Source organism: Sorex araneus, chromosome 3 (assembly GCF_027595985.1).
Source record: "Sorex araneus isolate mSorAra2 chromosome 3, mSorAra2.pri, whole genome shotgun sequence".
Classification (NCBI taxonomy): domain Eukaryota; kingdom Metazoa; phylum Chordata; class Mammalia; order Eulipotyphla; family Soricidae; genus Sorex; species Sorex araneus.
The window spans coordinates 117654107-117677456 of NC_073304.1; the positions used below are offsets into that span (position 1 = coordinate 117654107).

The 23350-nt window shown below is 41.0% G+C and overlaps 1 protein-coding gene across 11 annotated transcripts in view; it reads left to right on the plus strand.

Moving 5' to 3' along the window:
• USP54 (ubiquitin specific peptidase 54) overlaps positions 1-23350 on the plus strand; it is a 169030-nt gene that overhangs the window by 69366 nt on the left and 76314 nt on the right. For 10 of the 11 annotated variants that reach the window (XM_055130340.1, XM_055130344.1, XM_055130342.1 and 7 more), the window contains exons 2-3: positions 11616-12163; positions 17652-17744. In XM_055130340.1, coding sequence (XP_054986315.1) covers positions 12017-12163; positions 17652-17744 — 240 coding nt within the window. In that variant the 5' untranslated portion in view covers positions 11616-12016. Of the gene's footprint in view, positions 1-10834; positions 10855-11615; positions 12164-17651; positions 17745-23350 lie in introns of those variants that run through there. The other variant, XM_055130343.1, reaches the window with a different exon arrangement.

Below are 23350 nucleotides of genomic sequence, written 5' to 3' on the forward strand. Positions count from 1 at the left end.
GTTGAATATCCATGCAAAAATAATAGTGATAAGTCCAGAAAGATAGTACAACAGGTAAGGTGCTTGCCTTGCACATGGCTGGTCCCTGACACCATGTAGGAGTAACTCCTGAGCACTGCCAGGTGTGGCCTCCAAACAAACAAACAAAACAATAATAATGGTAATTGGAATTCTTACCTTATACTATCTATAGGAGTTAACTCAATGGGTCACAAATGTAAATTATTTCTGTGTTACACTGGCACTGCTCAGGACTTACTCCTGGTTCTGTGTTCAAGGATCACTTAGTGGGGCTTAGGGACGTATGGGAGGCCAGGGATGGAACCTGTGTCAGCCACCAAGGAAAGAGCTCTACCTCTTCTATTGCACTGGCCTCCAGAAACTTCCATTTTAACTTAATCACGAAATTTCAAGAATAAAACCCAGGAGAAAATCTCTGTGAACTTATTTTAGGCAAAGATTTCTTCAGTATAGCACAAAAAGCACATATATAGAAAGACAAAATGGATGAACCATTAAAATCAAGAAATTCTGTCCTTTGATATAGGCCTTTTTTCTTTTGTTGTTTTTTTGAGTTATACATGGTGATGCCCAGGGATTTACTCCTGGCTCTGCACTCATGAATTATTCCTGTGGTGCTGGGGGACCCTATGGGATGCTGTGGATCGAACCTAGGTTGGCCTCGTGCAAGGCAAATGCCCTCCCTTGACATTATCAAAACAATTATAAACAAATTTGACTTGAAAACAAAGTGCAGCAGGTATCCAACTAATATTTTCAAGGATTCTTATCAGTTGAAGACTTGCATGTACTAACATAAAGAACTGTCAGCGTTCATTAATAAAAATAATCAGTTTGGGCTGGAGCACAGCAGGTAGGGTGTTTGCCTTGCACCGGCCGACCTGTGTTTGATTCTTCTGTCCTCTCGGAGAGTCCGTCAAGCTACCAAGAGTATCCCGCCCGCACGGCAGAGCCTAGCAAGCTCCCCGTGGCATATTTGATATGCCAAAAACAGTAACAACAAGTCTCACAATGGAGACATTACTGGTGCCCACTCGAGCAAATTGATGAACAACAGGATTACAGTGCAATAATAATAATCAGTTCGAAAACCAAGCAGACCAAAATCCCTATGGCTGGGAGATGACTCAAGGCCCTGAAGTGCATATTTTGCATGCACAGACCCCATGTTTGATCTTCAGAACTACTTTGTCCCTGGAGCACTGCCAGGTATGGACCTGGGACCCACCAGTGCTGATAAACTCAGCTTGGGTAAAGTGTCTCCAAGAATGTTTAGTCTCTGGGCACCCGGATACAACTGGGGGGCCTCCAGAGAGTAAAGAAAGAAGACAAAATGGGGGAAAGAAAAAACCCACCTGTAGGATAACATGGGGTTTGTCCTTTTAGCCTTGCCGCAGCGAACTTAGTTTACCTTAAAGCAATGTCCTTTCTGTATGAGCACAATAAGAGATATATCAGACTTAAAGTTTGGTTCTTCCTGAGGACATTCACTATATATTCCAGACCACAGTCCTCTGCCAGCTTAGTCTTCCTAACCCCAGCAGAGTCCTAGTCTCGTCATTACTTTTGGATCATGACAGCATTTCTCTATGACCATGCTCTCAACTTATAGTTGAGTATTGTGGCGCTTTGGTCTGGCCCATTTTGATGCCAGGGTAGCTCACAGCTTGCCATGGGTCCATTCCGTCCCTCGTCGGGATCCTGCTTTTGGGGTACTAGGAAGTAAGGGCAACTGAGTTGAGAAAGCAGATGCTCGGGAGTAAATATTATTGTAGTCAATTGGCTCCCAAGTTACAAAACATAACATTAACTGTAAAAAATTACAAAGGCGCAGGGCAGGAGCGATGGCACAGCGGGTAGGGCGTTTGTCTTGCACGTGGCCGACCCGGGTTCGATTCCCAGCATCCCATATGGTCCCCTGAGCACCACTAGGAGTGATTCCTGAGTGCAGAGCCAGGAGTAACCCCTGTGTATTGCCGGGTGTGACCCAAAAAGAAAAAAAAATTTACAAAGGCAGCTCACGCGCTCGGGAGGGGGAGACGAGATGATGTGTCGTGTTGTTCTGTTGTCCATGGGCACTCGGGGCAGTTCTCTCTCACTCATGCCGCTCGCATTTTGGTGTTCTCGGCCGCTGTGTAAGGACTGGATCGGGACAGCTCCTCCTTGTGCTTTGCTTCTGTGTGTGCTGCTGTGCTCTCTTCTATCTGTCTCTCTGTCTCTGTAGTTTCTCCTCTGGTCTCTTCTGACCTCTCTCTGTCTCTGCTTCTGTGTCTTCTCTGTTCTTCTCCCATGTCCTCTCGTGTGTCTCCCCTTGCTGTGTCTTCTTCTGTCTCTTCTCTCTCTGTTCTGTCTTCTTCTGTCTCCCTGTCTTCTTCTTCTGTCTCTTCTATCTTCTTCTGTTTCCCGTGTCCATACAGAAAGGACATTGCTTTTTTTTTTTTGCTTTTTTTTTTTTTTTTTTTTGCTTTTTGGGTCACACCCAGCAATGCACAGGGGTTACTCCTGGTTCTACACTCAGGAATTACCCCTGGCGGTGCTCAGGGGACCATATGGGATGCTGGGATTCGAACCTGGGTCAGCCTGGGTTGGCCGCGTGCAAGGCAAGCGCCCTACCCGCTGTGCTATTGCTCCAGCCCCAGAAAGGACATTGCTTTAAGGTTAACTAAGTTCCCTGCGGCAAGGCTAAAAGGACAAACCCCATGTTATCCTACACCCACCTAGCTTTTAGTTTCATTAATCTTTCTTACTGTCTTTCTAGTATGTGTTTGCTTGATTATGAGATTCCTTTCACAATACTATACACACATCACATTATACTTTCAACATATCACAGTGTCACCTGTCAAGTATACGTCAGTAAAGCTGAGAAAAAATTACTCAACAGTTTTATTTGGTATTCCCCAGAGTTTATTCAGCTGTGGTAAAATGTAGGTTACTGTATCTTTTTCAGAATTGAGACTAACACAGTAACAACATTTCAGGCCAGAGAGATCGTACAGGTGGTAGGGCATTTGCCTTCCCAGGTTCAATCCCCAGCATTATATATGGTCCCCGAAACACTACCAGGACCAATTCGTGCGTGTAGAGCCAGGAGTAATTCCTGAGTATAGCTGCTGGGTATGACCCAAAATGCCAACAAACAAACAAAAACCCATAAACAAAAAACAAAATACAATGACAACAAAATTTCTTATTCTTTTACTTGATTATTGACTCGACAGTGCAGGGAATCAAACCCAGACCTTGCACAAACAAGCCAGATTCTCTAACTCTGAGCTTCATTCCTGGCCCCATATTTATTTACTTTATTGACATGTAACTGATATATTAGTTTCATGTATACATGTAGTGATCAATAAGTTTAGTCAACATTGATCACTATATATAATTGCAGGTTTTTTCCCTTGTTATGAGAACTCATATTTAAGTTAACATTTAGTAACTTTAAATTTGCAATACAGAATTGCTGACCACAGTCATCTTGTTGTACATTGCATTCCCGTGGGTTCTTTTATAACTGGGAGTTTTTCTTTCTCTCTTCCTTTTTCTTTCTTTCTTTCCTTTTTTTTTTTTTTTTTGGCAAAGCAAGAAAGTTTTTATTGAAACTTATTTAGAAATTTATTAGGGAAGAGAAAGGGAAAAGTACATGCTTGAGAGAGAACACAGGCATTTCCGGAGTGAAAATAAGCAAGCAAAGAAATGGTTAAGCTAGTGAGATAAGTGCTCAGAGAGAGCAAGATGACTGGAGGTTTTCTGTTTGCTTATTTTGTTTTTTTGAGGGGAGGGGACACACACAGTGTTTGGGGCTTATTCCTGGCTCATATGGTGCCTAAGATTGAACTTAGGTCAGCTACATGCACGGTAAGGACCCTCCCTGCCATATACTATTGCTCTGCTCCCAGGGAATGCTCACTTTTAAGAATGCAGCAAAAGAGAGGGAAAATGAATAGTAGTAAGGCTAGTAGTTCATGTTTTATACTTATATTTTACCCATTTTGTCGTTTTATTATTCAATCAGAGCATTCAGGTAGTACTAGGGGCTTCAGAAAAGTTAAGAAAAATGATGTGGAAATAACCAGTATGTTTTGAAATTGGGAGATTTCTTTAGAAAGTGAAGATTCCATGAAGTAAAATTGTGGTGTTGGAGTGAAGGAGGAGGAGGAGGAGGAATGCCATTTTCTAAAGGTTCAGATTCAGGGGCTTCCACGCCACCCCTTCAAACTATCTCCCTAGCCCCTGTGACCTTATCTTTAATGGGAAAGGAGCATTCAAGGAAGGAATGTTTAAAAGGCAATGATAACATTAGCATTTATATAGCAATTATTATATGCCAGATTTTTTTTTTTAAATTTTCGGTCACACCTGATGATGCTCAGGGGTACATGGCTCTGCACTCAGGAATCACACCTGGTGGTGCTCAGAGTCATATGGAATGCCAGGGATCAAACCTGGGTCAGCTGATGGAAGGCCCTACCTGCTGTACTGTTGCTCCAGTGCCTATATGCTATATTTTGATCCTAGCACTTAGCATGCTAAAATTAAATAAATTTGGAGGGAGGTTAGCATTGTAGCACTGTCATCCTGTTATTCATCAATTCACTCGAGTGGGCACCAGTAACATCTCTATTGTGAGACTTGTTACTGTTTTTGGCATATCAAAATACGCCACGGGGAGCTTGCCAGGCTCTGCCGAGGGAGGTTACACTTGGTAATACTTAGGGGTCATGCCATGCCAGGGATCAGACTCTGTGCTCGTGCATGCAAACCAAGTACTATTACTCTTGCCTCTTAAATTTTAATTCTCACAATAACCAGCAAGATGTCATAGATTGCAGTCCAAGGATAGTACAGGAGTTAACGAGCTTGCCTTGTATCTTGCCAACCCCAGTTCAAATCTCCGGCACCACATATGGTTCCTGAGCCACTGTTGAGCATAAAGCTAGGAATAGCCCCTGCATACGGCTATCCCCCATGCTCAGTATAGGTTATTTTGAAATTTTTGATTTTGGACTGTTCCTAGAAATTTAGGTTATTGGTTGTTTCAGATTTATCAATGCAAGTATAATTTTTAAAAATTAAATCACCATAAGTTATGAAGATATTTATTATTGAGTATTAGGAGCATGTTGTTCCAGCACCAATCCCTTCATCGGTGCCCACTACCCTCCACCAGTGTCCCCATTTTTCTTCCCACCCCCATTTTGCCTCTGTGGCAGTCACTTTCCACCCTCCTCCCCATTGTCCTAGTGTTCCCTTCCCTAGTGTAATTTTTAAAGTAAATTCCAAGTAAGCTGCCATATAGAGCACAGACAGTAGAAATGCTGGCAACTTTTTCCTAGTTTGGTTACATCAGCATCATAGTTTGACTTTCTGGTGTTCGGTTTACTTTGGGCTTTAGTCTTCATTAGAAACTAAGATACTCTTGATGTTTTTTTTTCCCATGTGAATCACTAATCAGTTGAACATAGTCGTTCTTTGTTGCTTTTCTAAAAATACCCTATTCCTTTTAAAATTAAATTACATTTTAATTTTTTTGGTTTTTAAACACCTGACTATGTTCAGGCTTACTTCTGACTCTGTGCTCAGGATCATTTTAAGTGGTGCTCAGGGACCATATGTGTTGCTGGAGATCAAACCTGGGTCAGATACATGTAAGGCAAGTGTCTCAATCCCTGGCCGGTCTCTCTGGCCTCTTGGACCCTTTTTTCCTCTTAGTAGACTTGTGTGTCCTTTTATTTTTTTTTTTTTTGGGTCACACCCGGCAATGCACAGGGGTTACTCCTGGCTCATCCACTCAGGAATTACTCCTGGCGGTGCTTAGGGGACCATATGGGATGTTGGGAATTGAACCCGGGTTGGCCGCGTGCAAGGCAAACGCCCTACCCGCTGTACTATTGTTCCAGCCCTTGTGTGTCCTTTTAAATTAAACTATGTATATTCATTTAATTAAAAAATATTTATTTAATTAGTTTTTGGGACACCTGGCAGTGCTCAGGGATCACTCCTGGTGGTGCTCAGGGGACTGACCATATGTTGTGTTTGGGGTGGAGCCTAGGCCTGCCTCCTAATGCAACGTGTAACAGCCTGTTGAACTGTCTCTCTGTCCAAAATTGTTTGTATTTGAAAAATAGTTGTAAAATATGTGTTTCTTCCAGCATGTAGCTAATGTGTCTACATATTACTTATTCTGTGGAGAATATGTGATTCTTTTTATACAGTTAGAAGACTTATTTCTAGGCTCACAACAATCTAGTACCATGAGATCCTCAAAACAATTAATTTTCTACTTTCAGTCATAGTAGTTTACTCATTCAATGAGCTTATTCATCACATGCCTATCACATTAAACCTCAACTATGTGGATATAGGTATTGTCTTACCATTTTGCAGATCCAGAAAGCAGCATTCAAACACTTAAACAGTTTGGGATTATTCAAAGTAGTCAAATTGTAGAAATTGGGCCCTTGTCTTTTTGTTTGTTTTTGGTTCCCTAAACATCACACCCAGAGGTGCTCGGGATTACTCCTGGTGGTGTTCAGGGGACCATATTGGGTTCCAAGGATCAAACCCAGTTTGGCCAGGTGCAATGCAGACATCCTGTCTGCAGTACTATCTCTCTAGACCCAACCCTTGTTTTCTTTTTCCTTTTCTTTTTTGGCTGTTTGGGTCCTGCCCAGCAATGCTCAGGGGTTACTCCTGGCTCTTCACTCAGGAATTACTCCTGGCAGTGTTTGGGGGACCATATGGGATGCTGGGAATTGAACCCGGGTTGGCTGCGTGCAAGGCAAACGCCCTACCCACTGTGCTCCAGCTCCTCCAACCCTTATTTTCTAACACCTAGTCTAGCATTAGTTCTCTTTGTATTGTATCACAATTATTGTTTCACTTATTGCTTATGACATGACATTACACTCTTGTGATAGCTCCTATCCATAGAAAGACTATTCAGGTTTTATTTCAATTTGTCCTCCTTTTTTGTTTGTTTGTTTGTTTGTTTTCCTCCTGTGTGTGTATATGAGTGTGTGTGTGTGTGTGTGTGTGTGTGTGTGTTTCAGTGGGGATGCAGGTGGGGATGGAGTCCACACCTGACTGGGATCAGGTTACTTCTGGTTCTCTGGCTCTATGCTCAGGGGTCACTTCCAGTAGTGCCTGGGAGCATATGTGGTTCCTGGGATTTGAACAGTCAATCATGGGCAAAGCAGAGCCTTAATGCGCCCTGCCTGTATTTTCTCTCTGACCCTGTTTTCTTTTTAAAGTCACACCTAGGAATGCTTACGGTTTACTTCCTACGAAGTACTCAGGAGACCATGAGGCTTTGGGAAATGCACCCTGGCCTCATGCATATAAAACATGTGCTCCACTGGTGAAGGGATGGGTGTTTGAGCATTGTATAACTGGGACTTAAACCTGAAAGCTTTGTAACTTTCCACATGGTGAATCAATAAAAGAATTAAAAAACAAACAAACAAACAACAACAAAAAACATGTGCTCCAACCCTTTGAACTATCTCCCTGGCCCCTTTTCCTTTCTCTCCTCTCCCTCTCCCACTCCTGCACCCTTTCCCTCTCCCTCTCCTTTGCCCTCTCCTCTTTTTCTCTCTGGCTCCTTTTTCTAATTCTTCTTCGATATCTTTGTCTTTCCTTTAAGAAAAACCCCCACAAATTTGTGACTATCAGTATTATCTGTCATTATTATTATCGACCAGTTTAATGATTTTAGGCATGATTTTGCATTTAATCATTAGCACTACCTTACAGTACAAGGTCATTTTTTTTTTCCTTTTGCGTCACACTCAGCGATGCTCAGGGGTTACTCCTGGCTTTGCACTCAGGAATTTCTCCTGGCAGTGCTTGGGGGACCACATGGGATGCCGGGGATCAAACCCGGGTCGGCCGCGTGCAAGGCAAACGCCCTACCCGCTGTGCTATCGCTCCGACCCCAGTACAAGGTCATTTTTATGTAATTGAAAGATTGTTTCTGGAGTCAAGGATGTGCCTCAGGGGTAGAGTACTTGCCGTTGTACTACACACAAAATATTTGTTTGCAAATATCCATGTATTGTCAACTTAAAAGTATTTAAAACTTATAGAGAAGTTGTAAGAAATAGCACAAGGGGGCTGGAGAGATAGCACAGCGGGTAGGGCGTTTGCCTTGCATGCTGCCGACCCGGGTTCAAATCCCAGCATCCCATATGGTCCCCTGAGCATGGCCAGGGGTAATTCCTGAGTGCAGAGCCAGGAGTAACCCCTGTGCATCGCCAGGTGTGACCCAAAAAAGCAAAAAAAAAAAAAAAAAAAGAAGAAGAAATAGCACAAGAATTTTCCATGTGTGTTTCAACTAATGATTCCCATTGTTAACATTTTGCTATGTTGGTTTGCTTTTTTTCTCTCACTCCTCCATGTATACATGTAACACCCCCCTCACACACACTTGTTCCTCTATTTCGGGGCCAGTGCAGCTGGGGACTGAACCTGAATTCCTCTATGCAAAGCAAGTGCTCTAGCCCTTTAAGCCATCTCTCTGGCCCATAAATATACCTGTGTGTATGAACATTTTTAGAATTAGTTACAAAAGTACTCTTTTCCCCTTTCCCCCCCACTAATTAATACTTAAAAAGTTCTTTTCGGTTTCAAAACAGTAGATTATTATAGCCATATGGGTAGGACTCTTAACTTGCTTTCTTGTATGCCTTTAGTAGAAGGCACTGGAGAAGATTTGTGTAGTTTGGTGCTATATCTACAACTTAAGTGGAATCTTTTGGTTTTTTTTTTTCCCTCACTCCCCCTTAAGTGGAATCTTTTGTTAGCAGCATTTCTTTGGGTCATTTGTACTGCTTCTCTTGGTTTTGTTCTTTTTGGCTCTCACCTCTGGTTTCTGACCCACCTAGAGCTGTGTCAGAGCTTATTCCGTCCTCTGCACAATGCTGCCACTAAGAGCTGGGACTCTTCTCTGTTATTGCCGATCCCCCTTTATTCCCTGAGCTCAGGAGCATGTTGTAGGGCAGGCTGGGTTCAGTAAGCTCCTAATTGGCTGTAGGAAACCCCACCTACTTGCCAAATCCTTCTGGCTGTGATCGAAGAGGAGCTTGGTACTTGTCATTCCTTTGCAGCAGTTGAGCTGGAGGAATGCTGCATGGCTTGTTGAAAGTTGCTTAGCGGCTTCAAGTAGGGCGTGTAAGAGGGTGTGTATTTGGAGGGTCTTACAGTCACTGTGGAAGATGTGGGATCCTTCCTGGTGTCACCATCAGGCAGTGTATATGTATATACTGAATGTCTCCTTATGACTAGTATAGGGATGGGATTTTTTAGAACCATATAAAATGTATGAGAAAGTCACAGCTTACTAGTTCCACAGTTGTAGTTCTGCCACTTATACCTTCATTTGGGCCTGCTAATGTTTTGAATGTGTGTGGTGGGGGATTTGGGCCACATATGCAGTGCTGAGAATTGAACTTTGGTCAGTCACATACAAAGCAGGCTTCTTGATCTTTGTGTTTCCTCTCCAACCCCCATGAAACTACTAATATCTATATGATAGGGCTGTTATGAAAATTAAATAGTATTTAACATATGTCTGTCATGAGTTAATATTTTATTTTATATAATCATTCAGGATATATGAGTGACCCCATATAAAACAAATACAGAGTAATAAAAACAAAGAATAATATGGCAGTGCTGTGTATAATCGAATACTTTAATTGTGACGGGCGGATTATAAATAGTCTGGGAATTCAGAGAAGGAAAGAACAATCTTGCGCAATCACTTAATGTTCCTGTGCCTCAAGTTTTCTGGTGGACATACTGTCGGTAATCCTAGGTGATATCTCGGAAGGAACTTTTTTGTGTGTGGGGGGGGCGTGGTGTGGTGCATGTAGATTTGAGCTACATCTGATGATGCTCAGGGGACTATATGTGGTGCTGGGAATTCAACCTGAGTCTACTATATACAAGGCAAGCAACTTAACCCCTGTACTATCTCTCTGACCCTTCCAGAGAATGATTAAGATGTTTAATTTTTAATTTTCAGGTAGTTTATATGATATGATAAGGAAAGAAGGAATTTGGGGAACTGTTAGGAACCAAATTAGCACTTAACATTTTAATTTTTTTTGCCTTATGTGGCTATGGCAACCTTATAGGAAAACTTGCAGTGAAAGCTCAGAAGCATTTCTTTGCAAGGAAGGTTCCTGCCTTGGTGTTTCTCCTTGTTGCCTAACTAGCTTGTTTTATGTTTTGTTTTGTTTTGGGGCACACCCAGCTGTGCTCAGGGTTTATTCCTGGCTCCTGCTAAAGGATCACAGCTGGCAGTGCTAGGGAGAGCCCTCATCGTGCCAGGGCTAGAACTGGGGTCTGCCATATGCAAGGCAATCAACGCCTTACCCACTGGCTATCCCTGTGACCTTTCTCACTAGCATTTTAATTAGTTGAAAATTAATGTTGGCCAGTGGAAGGCCTCTGATAAGTCCCTCATACATACTGTGAAGATTAAGTGACCTAAATCATTTGTAACCTAAATGATCTCTCATATCCTCTGTTAGAAGAAAACATGCCAAGAAATAAGCAAATAGCGCAGGAGAAAATTTTATTCTCCTGGGTTGCTTGTTAAGGAATTGTAGGTTACTCACCATGGGTGTTCCTCTTTTACTCAAAATAGAGACCCATAACTTGACTCTCATCTTTTTTCTTTATTTGTATATTTTAATTTCAGAAAATAAAAATGCAGTACACAACATCCAAACCTGTAGGCAGATTTGGAGGAAAATGGCTTGAGACCCTTCCCTTCTTCTGCCTTCAGACAGAAGGAAGAGCCAGGAGTCGGGGATTGGCCAGGTGGGCAGGACCGCCCGACTGCTTCGGACAGGGGGCGCTATGCAGAGGGCCCTTGTCTATAGGCAGAAACTTCTTGACTCGCCTATCTCTAAACAACTTTTTATAACCAGTATGTAAAACATCTTTGAAATTTTATTTACTAGCAGTACCTGAAAGAAACTGCTCCAACTTCTAGTTTGGTGTGTGCTCACTCAGTTGTTTTGTTGTTGTTGTTGTTAGTCTGATTTTGCATTTGTTTTTAATATCTCACCAGATCAACTTTCTTCTATAAAATTTCAGTGTTAACTGAGAATAAAGTTGCTCATACCTTTACCCGTGCTTTTTGGCTGGAGTGTTTCTCTTTTTGTTGTTAGGGCTGTGTTTTGTTTTTTTCCCTATTGTTTGCCAAGGTTTCGCGTTTGTAGTGAGAGGTGAGGCAACGTTGATCTTGGCATAACAGCACAAAGCCAAGAGAGTAATTAAGTGATGCAAGCTCTTGGTTTTTTTCTTTCTGCTAAAGCTCTCTGGCATAGCTGGCTATTCTAGTCACAGAGGAAAAGAGGAGATGGAATTCTCTGAGTTCTACATGGAGCAATAGATGTGTGGAATATATTAAAAAGCAGCAACGAAAACAGTAAAACTATAAATAAGCTTCTTAGATATATGGACACTACTGTCCGCTGCTCAGAACCCGAGTTTTTACTTCAGAGAATGATGGGACAAGACAGAATGCAAGGTATATTGCTATGGATTCTTTCTCATCTGTCTGCCTCTCCTTGCAGCTGAAGAGCTCTCCCAGAAGAAGCATTATAAACAAGCATAAAGAACACATCCTACCCCGATCCCTGGATGCTGTTGGACTTGAGGATTCCAGCCACTTCAGGATCTTCTGGAGACAGTTCAAGAAAAGTAGAAAAAAAGCAACATTGAAGGATTTTTTTCCCACTCATATCAGTCACCTTAAATTTGGTCATTGTTTGGAGCAAGTGGAAGTCGGCTTGGTCCTGTGGATCTAAGGATACCCAAATTCCTTCTATATTTATCATTGAAAAGTTGGAAGCTCCAAATCTTCTGACAAAAATTCACTGAATTCTGGATCCTCTTTTTATTTAGAATTTCAGCAATAGAAACGTTCTCCACAAAGAAACTTTTCTGTGTTTTTTCAGGCTAAATGTGAATAAGAATGTCTTGGAAAAGAAATTACTTTTCAGGGGGCCGTGGTAATGTTCAGGGGATGTTTACTCCACGGAGCTCGACCTCCATCGCCCCTAGCAAAGGCCTCATCAACCAGCCAGGGCAAAATAGCTGCTTCCTCAATAGTGCCCTGCAGGTAAGAGTGAACTTTCTTTCTGGTGAACTTTGACTTTTCATTTCTGATCATTTAGATATAATATGTGACCATCTCTGTTCAAGGTTAGTAACCTCAAATATATTTTTCAAGTTGTCTGTGTGATTTTAGGCAAGTTTTTTTTTTTTTGTAAAATGGAAGATTAATACTGATCATAAAAATCAAAACTGTAACTATACTACATAATGCCTAAGGGGAGGTACAGGGCTAGGTGATGTTATTACTTGTTTATTGACTCTTTTCCCTGAAGTCGAATGATTTTCTACCCCTCTCCTTTCCCCACACTGTATGTTTGTTGCCTTCTTTTTGTATAGGAAACAAACTTTTTTTTCTACAAATCAAGGACTTTTAGGTTTCTTTTTTTGTCTTATGATATGTCTTTTCTTAGCATCTTCACTGAATGGTGTCCATTTTTACTGTTACTTCATTATTTCCTCCTTTGAACTTTCCTCTATGGCCTCTTGATTGATATCAGTCAGATATGCTTGAGTAATTCCCTTAAGGTAATTATGTACTTGAGATTTCCCTTTTCTTTTTGCTGGGGGAAAAGCACTCCCAGTCAATGTTCGAGGGCTCTGGAGCGGCTCCAGGCAATGCCTGACGCACTGGGCCAGCAGTTCGGCTCAAGGGCTGGAGGATGAGTGCTGCTCCGTGGAATGAGGGGGGCCCCCCGGAGCCACGCCAGGGATTCTCAGGGGCCTGCAGAGCAACAGCCAGTGATGCTTGGGAGTTCATGTGGTGTTACTGATCGGACCTGCGCACACCCTTCCCGTGTGCTAATTCCCCACTCCCTAGATTGTTTCCCTCTGTTGTTTGCCACTTGAGTGAGCTCAGGATCTCAGTGCTTCCAGCCCGTCTGCTTACTCAGCACCGGACCATGAGATGTTAGGGTTATTACGCTTGGCCTGCTATTCAAGCAATTACTATCCTCTAGTTTCTGCTTCGCAGAGTAGAGGTAATTATGCTCTAGGAAAAGATTAGCTTTATATTTCAAACATAATGAGAAAATAAGTCGCCATCAGAGAAAAACACAGGACAATGTATTTGGTATCAAGTGTTGAATTTAGGAATCTTCAGATCTGTATTTTAGTTTAGTTTCGTTTCGTTTTTGCCATACCTGGCAATGCTAAGGGAAGTGTGGGTTAAGGGGAACTGAACTGAGTTTGCCACATGCAAAGCATGTGTTTAGCCCTTTGCGCTTGCTCTTAGGCCTCTTTCTCCTAATCTTAGGCCTTCATAAACTGCATGTAGAATGTTTAGAAAGTGGTAAAATCTTTCAGCATGAATTCACAAGATTTGGGTAGTAAACTGTGTTAGGTAGTTTCTTTATATAAAGGTAAGAATTTTGTTAAAGTTTTCCATGTAATAAAAGTTCCATCCTCGGGGGCTGGAGGGATAGCACAGTGGGTAGGGCGTTTGCCTTGCACTCGGCCAACCCGGGTTCAAATCCCAGCATCCCATATGGTCCCCTGAGCACGGCCAGAGGTAACTCCTGAGTGCAGAGCCAGGAGTAACCCCTGTGCATCGCCAGGTGTGACCCAAAAAGAAAAAAAAAAAGTTCCATCCTCTCATTGAAAAAAATTTTAGAAAAAATTAAAAAATTAAAAAACTCCTATGCTGTTAAGCCTATAGAAAAGGTTTAAGTAACTATATAACATATTTCTTTTTTTTCCTTCAATTTTTTTTTCTTTCCTTTATGGGTCACACCTGGCGATGCACAGGGCTAATGCAAGGCAAATGCCCTATCCGCTGTGCTATTGCTCCAGCCCCTATGACATATTTCTTATAGGTGGATGGGGTTGCTTGAATTTTTTCTCAAATGGTATAAAATTCATATGTTTTTAGCAACTTTACATTAACTGATAATACATTTATAATTTAGAAGTTAGCAAATTTGGGTGTTAATAAAGGGTTTGTGTGTTCCTTTTCTGGCCATATTCTTGTTACATAATTGTTTCTTTCCTTATTTTATATCTCTATTGTCAGGTGAAACAATACCATATCGTTGAGTTTCTAATTTTCTGTGCCATATGAAACATTATATATTCCTGTATAGAAATATTTCATACAGAAATATGCATGTATGTTCCATATGTGTGTTCTATATCCATATTTTCAAGCTGAGTAATTTTTGAAGTTTTAGAATATGTATATAATAAGTTGAAAGTAATTGTTTCTATGAATTAATATTTAGCATTTAATATAAAAGTTGTGCTTAAGTCTGTTATATTCCTTTTCTTTTTGTTCATTTATTTTTGCATTGGGATCTTTATTCTTGTTCATTCATCTATTTATTTATTTTTGATGGAATCACCCTGAGATACACAATTACAAAGTTGTTAATGATTGGGTTTCAGTCATACAATGTTCTATCACCTGTCCCCTTCAACAGTGTACACTTTCCACCACCAATGTCCCTAATTTCCCTCCTGCCCCATTATATCCCTTTTACAGAAGTTCTGTTTACTAATATATGTTCTCTTTACATATATTTCAAAGAACTTTAATAGTTTATACCTGAGACATAAATAAAAAGCTCTAGAAATATGCTCTGAATTGGGACTCTAGAAGTACAGTGATTTTTTTTTTTTATGCCATTTAAATGTTTCCTAAGCAAGAGAAGCTTCCTAAAGCATTCTTTATAGTGGACTATTTCTTTTTAAACTAAAATCTATAGTTTACTTGCTTTTTTTTTTTTTTGTTTTTGGGTCACACCTGGCGATGTACAGGGGTTACTCCTGGCTCTGCACTCAGGAATTACTCCTGGCGGTGCTCAGGGGACCATATGGGATGCTGGGATTTGAACCCAGGTCGGCCGCATGCAAGGCAAACGCCCTACCCGCTATGCTATCACTCCAGCCCCTACTTGCATTTCTTAGTTTTTCCTTCTAATTTTTTTCTGCCTCAGGATCTTATCAGAGTACTTCATTACCTTTTACATGTTGTGTCTCCTTTGGCTCTTCTTGGCTAGGACATTTTTTTGAATTTCCTTTCTTAATGGGTTGAGCAGTTTCATGGAATGCCAGTCTTTTGTAGTATCTCCTAGCACTGGAACTTATTCAATGTTTTTTTCATTATCAGAATGATATTTTGAGATTCTGAGAGAAAAATCCTAAAATTAAAGCACTGTTCTTACCACCTTATCTCAGAATCTTGAACATGTTTGTTCCCACCATTATGTTGACTTAAGGAGGTCAACATAATATCTAAAAATTGAGAAATATAGCATGGTAATTTTTAAAAATTTTATTTTATTGAATCACCATGTGGAAAATTACAATGCTTTCAGGCTTAAGTCTTAGTCATACAATGGTGAAACAACCATCCCTTCACCAGTGCCCATATCCCACCACCGAAGAAAAAAAAAAACACCACAGTACACCTCCCATCCTGCCCACCCCGCACCCCCCCCCCCACCTTGTAACTGATAAATTTCACTTTACTTTCTATTTACTTTGGTTACATTCAATATTTCAACACAAACCTCACCATTATTATTAGGAGCACCCCACTAGAGTCAGACCTGTTGTGAAGAGAAATGAGGTCGCGCAGCCGCGGTAGCGGCCGTAGCATGGTAGTTTTAATTAATAATAAAAAATTGAAAAATCTAACAAAGATTATCACTGTATCACTGTCATCCCGTTATTCATTGATTTGCTCGAGTGGGCACCAGTAACATCTCCCTTGTGAGACTTGTTGTTACTGTTTTTGGCATATCGAATATGCCACGATAGCTTGCCAGGCTCTGCGGTGTGGGTGGGATACTCTCAGTAGCTTGCCAGGCTCTCCGAAAGGGACATAGGAATCGAACCCGGGTCGGCTGTGTGCAAGCGAAACACCCAACCCTCTGTGTGCTATAAAGACTATAGCTTTAAAAAATTGGGACTGGAGCGATAGCACAGCAGGTAGGGCGTTTGCCTTGCATGCTGCTGACCAGGGTTCGATTCCCAGCATCCCATATGGTTCCCCACGCACCGCCAGGAGTGATTCCTGAATGCAGAGCCAGGAGTAACCCCTGAGCATTGCTGGGTGTGATGCAAAAAAAAAAAATTAAATAAATGAATTTGGAGTCATTATAAAAAAAAATTATTGAACAAAAAAATTTTTTAAAGGGGGGTGTGGAAAAAGAGAAGTTATTGAATCATAGTGAATTGTAAAGTTACAGAGTTATTCATGACTTTGTACAGTATTCTAACACCAGTCCCTTTACCAGTGTCCGCTTCCCTCCACAGTGTCCCCAGTTTCCCTACAGTCCCCCAGCCTGTCTCTATGGCAGGTACTTTATACCTCCTTTCAGTACCCTGTCCTCCACCATTCTCTCCACCATGGTCGGATTGTCTCCTTCCTTGACCTGTTCCTTCCCACCCCTCCTCCAGGAGCAAGCCTACTTTTCCTTTTCCTTTTCCTTTCTCTGCTGTGTTTCTTTATACCCACATATGTGAGAGATCATTCTGTGTCTGTCCCTCTCCCTCTAACTAACTTACCACAGAATGATAATCTCCAGGTCCGTCCACATGCCAACAAATTGTATGACTTCATCTTTTCTTACAGCTGAATAGAGTTTCCTTGTAGATGTACCATGGTTTCTTTATCCAGTCATCTGTTCTTGGGCACTTGGGTTGTTTCCAGATTTGGCTATTGTAAATAGTGCTACAGTGAACATAGACATGCATAGATCTTTCTGTGTTGTGTTTTTGGGTCCTCCCTTAGATGTATTTCCAGGAGTGAAACTGCTGGGTGTATATGGAAGCTCAATTTCTAGTTTTTTGAGAAGTGTCTATATTGTCTTCCAAAGAGGCTGGACTGGTAGACGTTCCCACCAGCAGTGAATGAGGAATGCCTTTTCCTGCACCCATTCCCACACAGGTTGTTCTTTTTGATGTGTGCCCGTCTCTCTGGTTTAACTCATGCATTTCCTATTTTGGACCTCATTTGGTATATGTTGTACTCTGTGTGCTATGTAACCTACCTTCATGTGCAGATGGTTGTCTTTCCCAGAGAAGATGGTTGTGTTTAACGAATATACCTTTTGTTAAAAACCTCACATTTTCCTTGACATTTTATATAGGTATATAGTGTATATGTAATGTATAATTGTGTATATATACAATTATGTATGTATACATATGTAAAAATATATTCATATTAAAATGAGCTTTTTCCCCTTGAAAATAAAGGTTGTCTTTTGGAGCTGGGGAGATAGTACAATGGGCAGATCTTGCCTTGCATGTGGTCAGTATGGTTGATCACCAGCACCCCATGTGGTCCCCTCAGCACAGATCCCTGAGCACAGACCCAGGAGTACTGCCTGATCACCACTGGGTATGGCCCTAAAACCAAAAATAAATTAAAAAAAATTTTTTTAAAAAGGAAGTTATCTATTATAATCATTATTTGTGTTTGTTTGAAATTCTGAACTTAAAATTAGTAATTTTTTGCACAATAATGAAGCATTTTCCATTTTTGCCAGGTTTTATGGCACTTGGACATCTTCCGACGCAGCTTTAGGCAGCTTACGACTCACAAGTGCATGGGAGAGTCCTGCATCTTTTGTGCTCTCAAGGCAAGTACTTCAGATTTGTTTCTCTCTCACTCCAGTTTAGTCTCCAAACGATCAATATGGAGGTGGTTTGGTTATTAGGATAATGCTAAGGAATTTGTTAAAAAATTGCAAGCCTGTGACTTAGTGCAAAAGATGAATATGTTTCATTTTTTCATTGCTTCTGAAAATTACTCTTTGGTTTGGATACTGTTTTGTGAACTTTTTTTTCTAGATATCTTTATTGTGACATAGGGTTCTATTCATATTTATATAAAAATGTAAATTTTCATTAGAAGAATAAACGAGAAGGTGTTTTGTTTATTTATTTGCTTATTTTTGGGGAGAGGATACACCTAGGACTTGTACCTGGCTTTGTGCTCAAAGCCTGGCTTATACCCTGCTGATGCTCAGGGAGCCATAGAGGATGCTGGGGATCAATACCCCCTGCCCCAGGTCAGCCAGTACTAGTAGGGTGTTTACCCTACTCACTCTACTATGGCTCTGGCCCCTCAGCAAGATTTCTTTTCTTTTTCTTTTCTTTTCTTTCCTTTTTTTTTACAGTTACAAAGTTGTTCATGATTTGGCTTTATACAATGTTCTAACACCCATCCCTTCATGAGCAAGATGTTTTTTAATGGGATTAACTATTGTCTCGTAAAACTAAATTTAACAAATTTTCCTCTCTTGAAAAATCACTACTAAAAATTTTACAATTCTCCCTTTCCTAATGTTTTCTCTGACCAGATTTAATAGATTATCAATTCTTTATCTCATTGTCAGTCACCACGTATTTTTGTTTTTGAATAAAATAAAATAGATTTGTTTAAAGTTTAAGAAAATGACTTGAAATGAGACATTTCTGTGTATGCTGATGAGGGTTGTAGTTACAAGTAAGATACCCGTAAAAAGCCTGCTCTCCATCCCTTTAGTTGTTTTTCTGTTTTTCCTTATTCAGAATTTTATGTTTAATTTAGTTGCTTCTTAGTGTAGGAATTCTGACAGTTTTATCAGCTGATTCATTAAAATTTTCAATTATTTGACTTGTTTTCAGCAGTATTAAATTTTGTTTTTAATCTTAAATTTGTATTGTAGTTTAGGTAGCAATAATGTTAACATTTACGGTTTTTTTCTTTTTTTTTTTCTTTTTGGGTCACATCCAGAGATGCTCAGGGGTCACTCCTGGCTCTGCACTCAGGAATTACCCCTGGCCATGCTCAGGGGACCATATGGGATGCTGGGAATCGAACCCGGGTCGGCCGCATGCAAGGCAAACGCCCTACCCGCTGTGCTATCACTCCAGCCCCAACATTTACGATTTTGATATACAAAATTACTGTACTTTCACCACCACCAAACTGCCCGGATCCTCAACTACTACAGTCATTTGTCCCTTTTGGCCCACCTCTTTCTTTCCCCAACCCCTTCTCTCAAGCTTTTTGTTTTGTTTGGGGCCATGCACAGTGGTGTTCTAGGCTTTCTCTGGCTCTGGACTCAGGCATCACTCCTGGAGTAGTTTAGGAGATTGAGCCCGAGTTAACTGTTTGCACGGCAAGTCCTGCGCCCACTGTACTTACCATCTCTTTGGTCTGTCCCCTAAGCTGTATTTTGTTTTGTTTTTTTTGGTGGGTGGGGTACACCTGGCAGACCTGGGGGACCATGCAATAACAGGCATCAAACCTGGGGCTGCAGCATGAAAAGCATGTACTCTAGTTCTTTATCTCCCGGTCTGCACAGGCAACAATTTGACTGGCATAGGCAGATATCTTTATAAAGAGAAACTGAGTTAAAAATTTTTTATGTGTTGTGAGAAGAGATGCTTTGGCAGTTTCAGGGCTTTCTTCCAGCTCTCTGCTCAGGAATCATTTCTGGTAGTGCTTAGAAGACCATACTTGGTGCCGGAGATTAGACTGGGCATGTGTGGCTTAATCCCTGCATCCTCTCTTTCTGGCCCCAAAATGGAGGTTTTGGAATTTGTGACACTTGATCACTTTTTTTTTTTCTTTTTGGGTCACAACCAGTGATGCACAGGGGTTACTCCTGGCTCTGCACTCAGGAATCACTCCTGGCAGTGCTCAGGGGACCATATGGGATGCTGGGAATCGAACCCGGGTCGGCTGCATGCAAGGCAAACGCCCTACCCGCTGTGCTATTGTTCCAGCCCCCCTACACTTGATCACTTTTTAAAAAAATTTTTTTTAATTGAATCACCATGAGATACAGTTACAAAGCTTTCATGCTTGAGTTTCAGTTATACAATGATCAAACACCCTTCCCTCCACCAGTGCACATTTACCGCCACCATTGTTACCAGTATCCATCCCACCACCCCGCCTTCTGCCTCTGTAGCAGGAACCTTCCTTCGTATTACTCTCTCTTTACTCTTGGGCGTTATGGTTTGCAATACAGATACTGAGAGGCCATCATGCTTGGTCCTTAGTCTACTTTCAGCACACATCTCTGATCCCGAGTGATCTCTCCAACCATTATTAACTTAGTGGTCCCTTCTTCATCCCACCTGCCTTCTCCCCCAGCACGTGTGGCGGGCTTCCAAACCATGGAGTGATCCTCCTAGCCCTTGTCCCTACTGTCCTTGGGTGTTAGTCTCATGTTATTTTATATTCCACAAATGAGTGCAGTCATTCTATGTCTGGCCCTCTCTTTCTGACTAATTTTACTTAGCATGATACTCTCCATGTCCATCCACTTATAAGCAAATTTCATGACTTCATCTTTTCTTTTTTTTTTTACGTGTGTCACAACTTTATTTTATTTTATTATTTAAAAATTTTTAAAAAATTTTATTGAATCACTGTGAGATAGTTACAAGCTTTTAAAAGGCTGGACCAGTCGGCATTCCCACCAACAATGAAAAAGAGTCCCTTTCTCCCTGCATCCACACCAGAATTAGTTGTTTTTGTTCTTTTTGATGTGTGCCGGTTTCTGCGGTGTAAGATGATATCTTGTGTTGTTTTGATTTGCATCTCCCTGATGATTAGCGATGTAGAGCATTTTTTCATGTGCTTTTTGGCCATTTGTATTTCTTTTTTGAGGAAGTTTCTGTTTATTTTTTCTCCCCATTTTTTGATGCAGTTGAAGGTTTTTTTCTTGTAAAGTTCTACCAGTGTTTTGTAAATCCTGGTTATTAAGCTCCTATTAAGCCCCTATCTGATGGATATTGGGTAAATAATTTTTCCCATTCTGTGGGGGCTCTCTGTATTTTGATCACTGTTTCTTTCTTTAAAAATTTTTTAAAATTAATTTATTCTTTTATTGAATCACCATGTGGAAAGTTACAAAGCTTTCAGGTTTAAGTCTCAGTCATACAATGCTCGAACACCCATCCCTTCATCAGTGTACATATTCCACCACCAAGAATCACAGTATACCTCCCCCCTCCCCCCCACCTCCCTAGCCCCGCACCCCGCCTGTGTAACTGATAAATTTCAAACAATAATAGTGAGTTTTTTGTTGAAATATTGAATGTAATCAAAGTAAAGTGAAAGTAAAGTGAAATTGATCACTGTTTCTTTTAAGGTGCAGAAGCTTTTTGGTTTAATGTAGTTCCATTTGTTTATGTTTGTTTCTACTTGCTTGGTCAGTGGTGTTTCATTCTTGAAGATGCCTTTAGCTTCAGTATCATAGAGGGTTCTGCCTACATTTTCCTCCATGTCCCTTATGGATTCAGGTCTGATATTAAGGTCTTTAATTCATTTTGATCTGGTTTTTGTGCTTGGTGGTAGATAGAGGTCTGAGTTCATTTTTTTGCATGTAGCAGTCCAGTTTTCCCACTTGTTGAAGAGACTTGCACATTTCTTGCTTGTTGAAGAGAGACTTTCACATTTCTTGCTTCTTTATCAAAGATTAAGTCATTATATACTTGAGAGTGATTATATATAGAGAGTCTCTTGCCCGCATGCCTGGCTGTCTTCCCCGGGGCCCCTCGGAGGGGATGGGCTCCAGCTTCCCTCCCCGCCCCCAGTAGAGCTCCTGGCGGCTGAAGACCTCTGGAACCTAGCCACAGCCATGCTCAAGGCCCCTCTCCACATGTTCAGACAAGCCTCACACATGAAGGTACCGGCAGAGGAACCCAGGTATGTGTAATGCCATCAACGGCCAACATCTAGAGATTTAAAAGCAAGCTCCCAGAAGATATCTTATAGCCTACTCTCCCTCTGAGAGAAACTGGCAAGCTACTGAGAGTTTCCTGCCCACAAGGGACAGCCTCGCAAGCTTCCCATGGTGTATTCATATGCAAAGCCAGTAACAAGCTGGATCTCATTCCCCTGACCCTGAAAGAGCCTCCAATGCGGCATTGTTGGGAAGGCCAAGTAGAGAGAGGCTCCTAAAATCTCAGGGATAGGACAGATGGAGGTTACCGAGACCGCTCGAGAAATTCGACGATCAATGGGATTTCATGATCGTGATACTTGAGAGTCTGTCAGAACATTCAGTTCTGCTCCATTGGTCTGTGGGCCTGTTTCTATTCCAATACCATGCTGTTTACATTACTACTGCTTTGTAGTACAGTTTGAAGGTAGGGAAGGTGATGTCACCCATCTTCTTTTTCCCAAGGATTGCTTTAGCAATTCTTGGGGGTTTATTTATCCATATGAATTTCAGGAATGTTTTGTCTATTTCTTTGAAAAATGTCATGGATATCCTTATAGGGACCGAATTTGGGGCATATTGCCATTTTTACAATGAATGAACATTCCATGAACAGGAATGTGTCTCCATTTCCTAGTGTCTTCTTTTTATTTCTTGAAGTAGTGTTTTATAGGTCCTTCATTATTTGTATATAGGAAAGCCATGAACTTTTGGGTATTGGGTAACCTGCCACTTTATTATACAAGTTTATTGTTTCTAGGAGCTTTTCTATAGAGTCTTTAGGATTTTTTTAAGTATAATATTATGTCATCTGCAGATAGTGGTAGCTTCTCTTCACTATCTGTATGCTCTTGATATCTTTTTCTTGCCTAACAGCTATGTCAACTACTTCCAGTACTATCTTGAATAGAAATGTTAAGAGTGGGCAACCTTGTCTTATTCCTGATCTTAGAGGGAAGGCTCTTAGTTTTTTCCCATTGAGATTAATGCTGTGGACCTGTGGTAGATGGCTTTGATGATACTGAGGAAAGTTCCTTTGACTCACATTTTATTGAGTTTTTATCATAAATGGGTGCTGGATCTTGTTAAATGCTTTCTTGACATCTACTAATATGCAGATCACATTTTCTCTAATCTTTGTTTTGAACCATTGTAACTTTCAGAATATACAGTATATAAATTATTGATGAATGCATTTCCATATGAAATATTAATAAAATCTTTAACATGTCATATCTATTATTGTTTGTTTTCGTGCGGTACCCAGGAGTGCTCCATGGTTGCCCCTAGCAAGGCATGTGGTATATTTCAGAACTAGGGCTCTGCATGTAAGAATGTGCACTAGCTTGGCGAGAGCCATCCCCCAGGCCTTTGTAGCACTTCTGACTATGCTAATTCAGACAGAAATCTGCTCAAAGTGCATTGCTTGATTTTCTGGTAGATATTATATCAAGCAGCTAATGAAATGTTATTAATTATTTTCTGAGTCTCTCCGGCAGTGCTCAGATAGACCTATGACC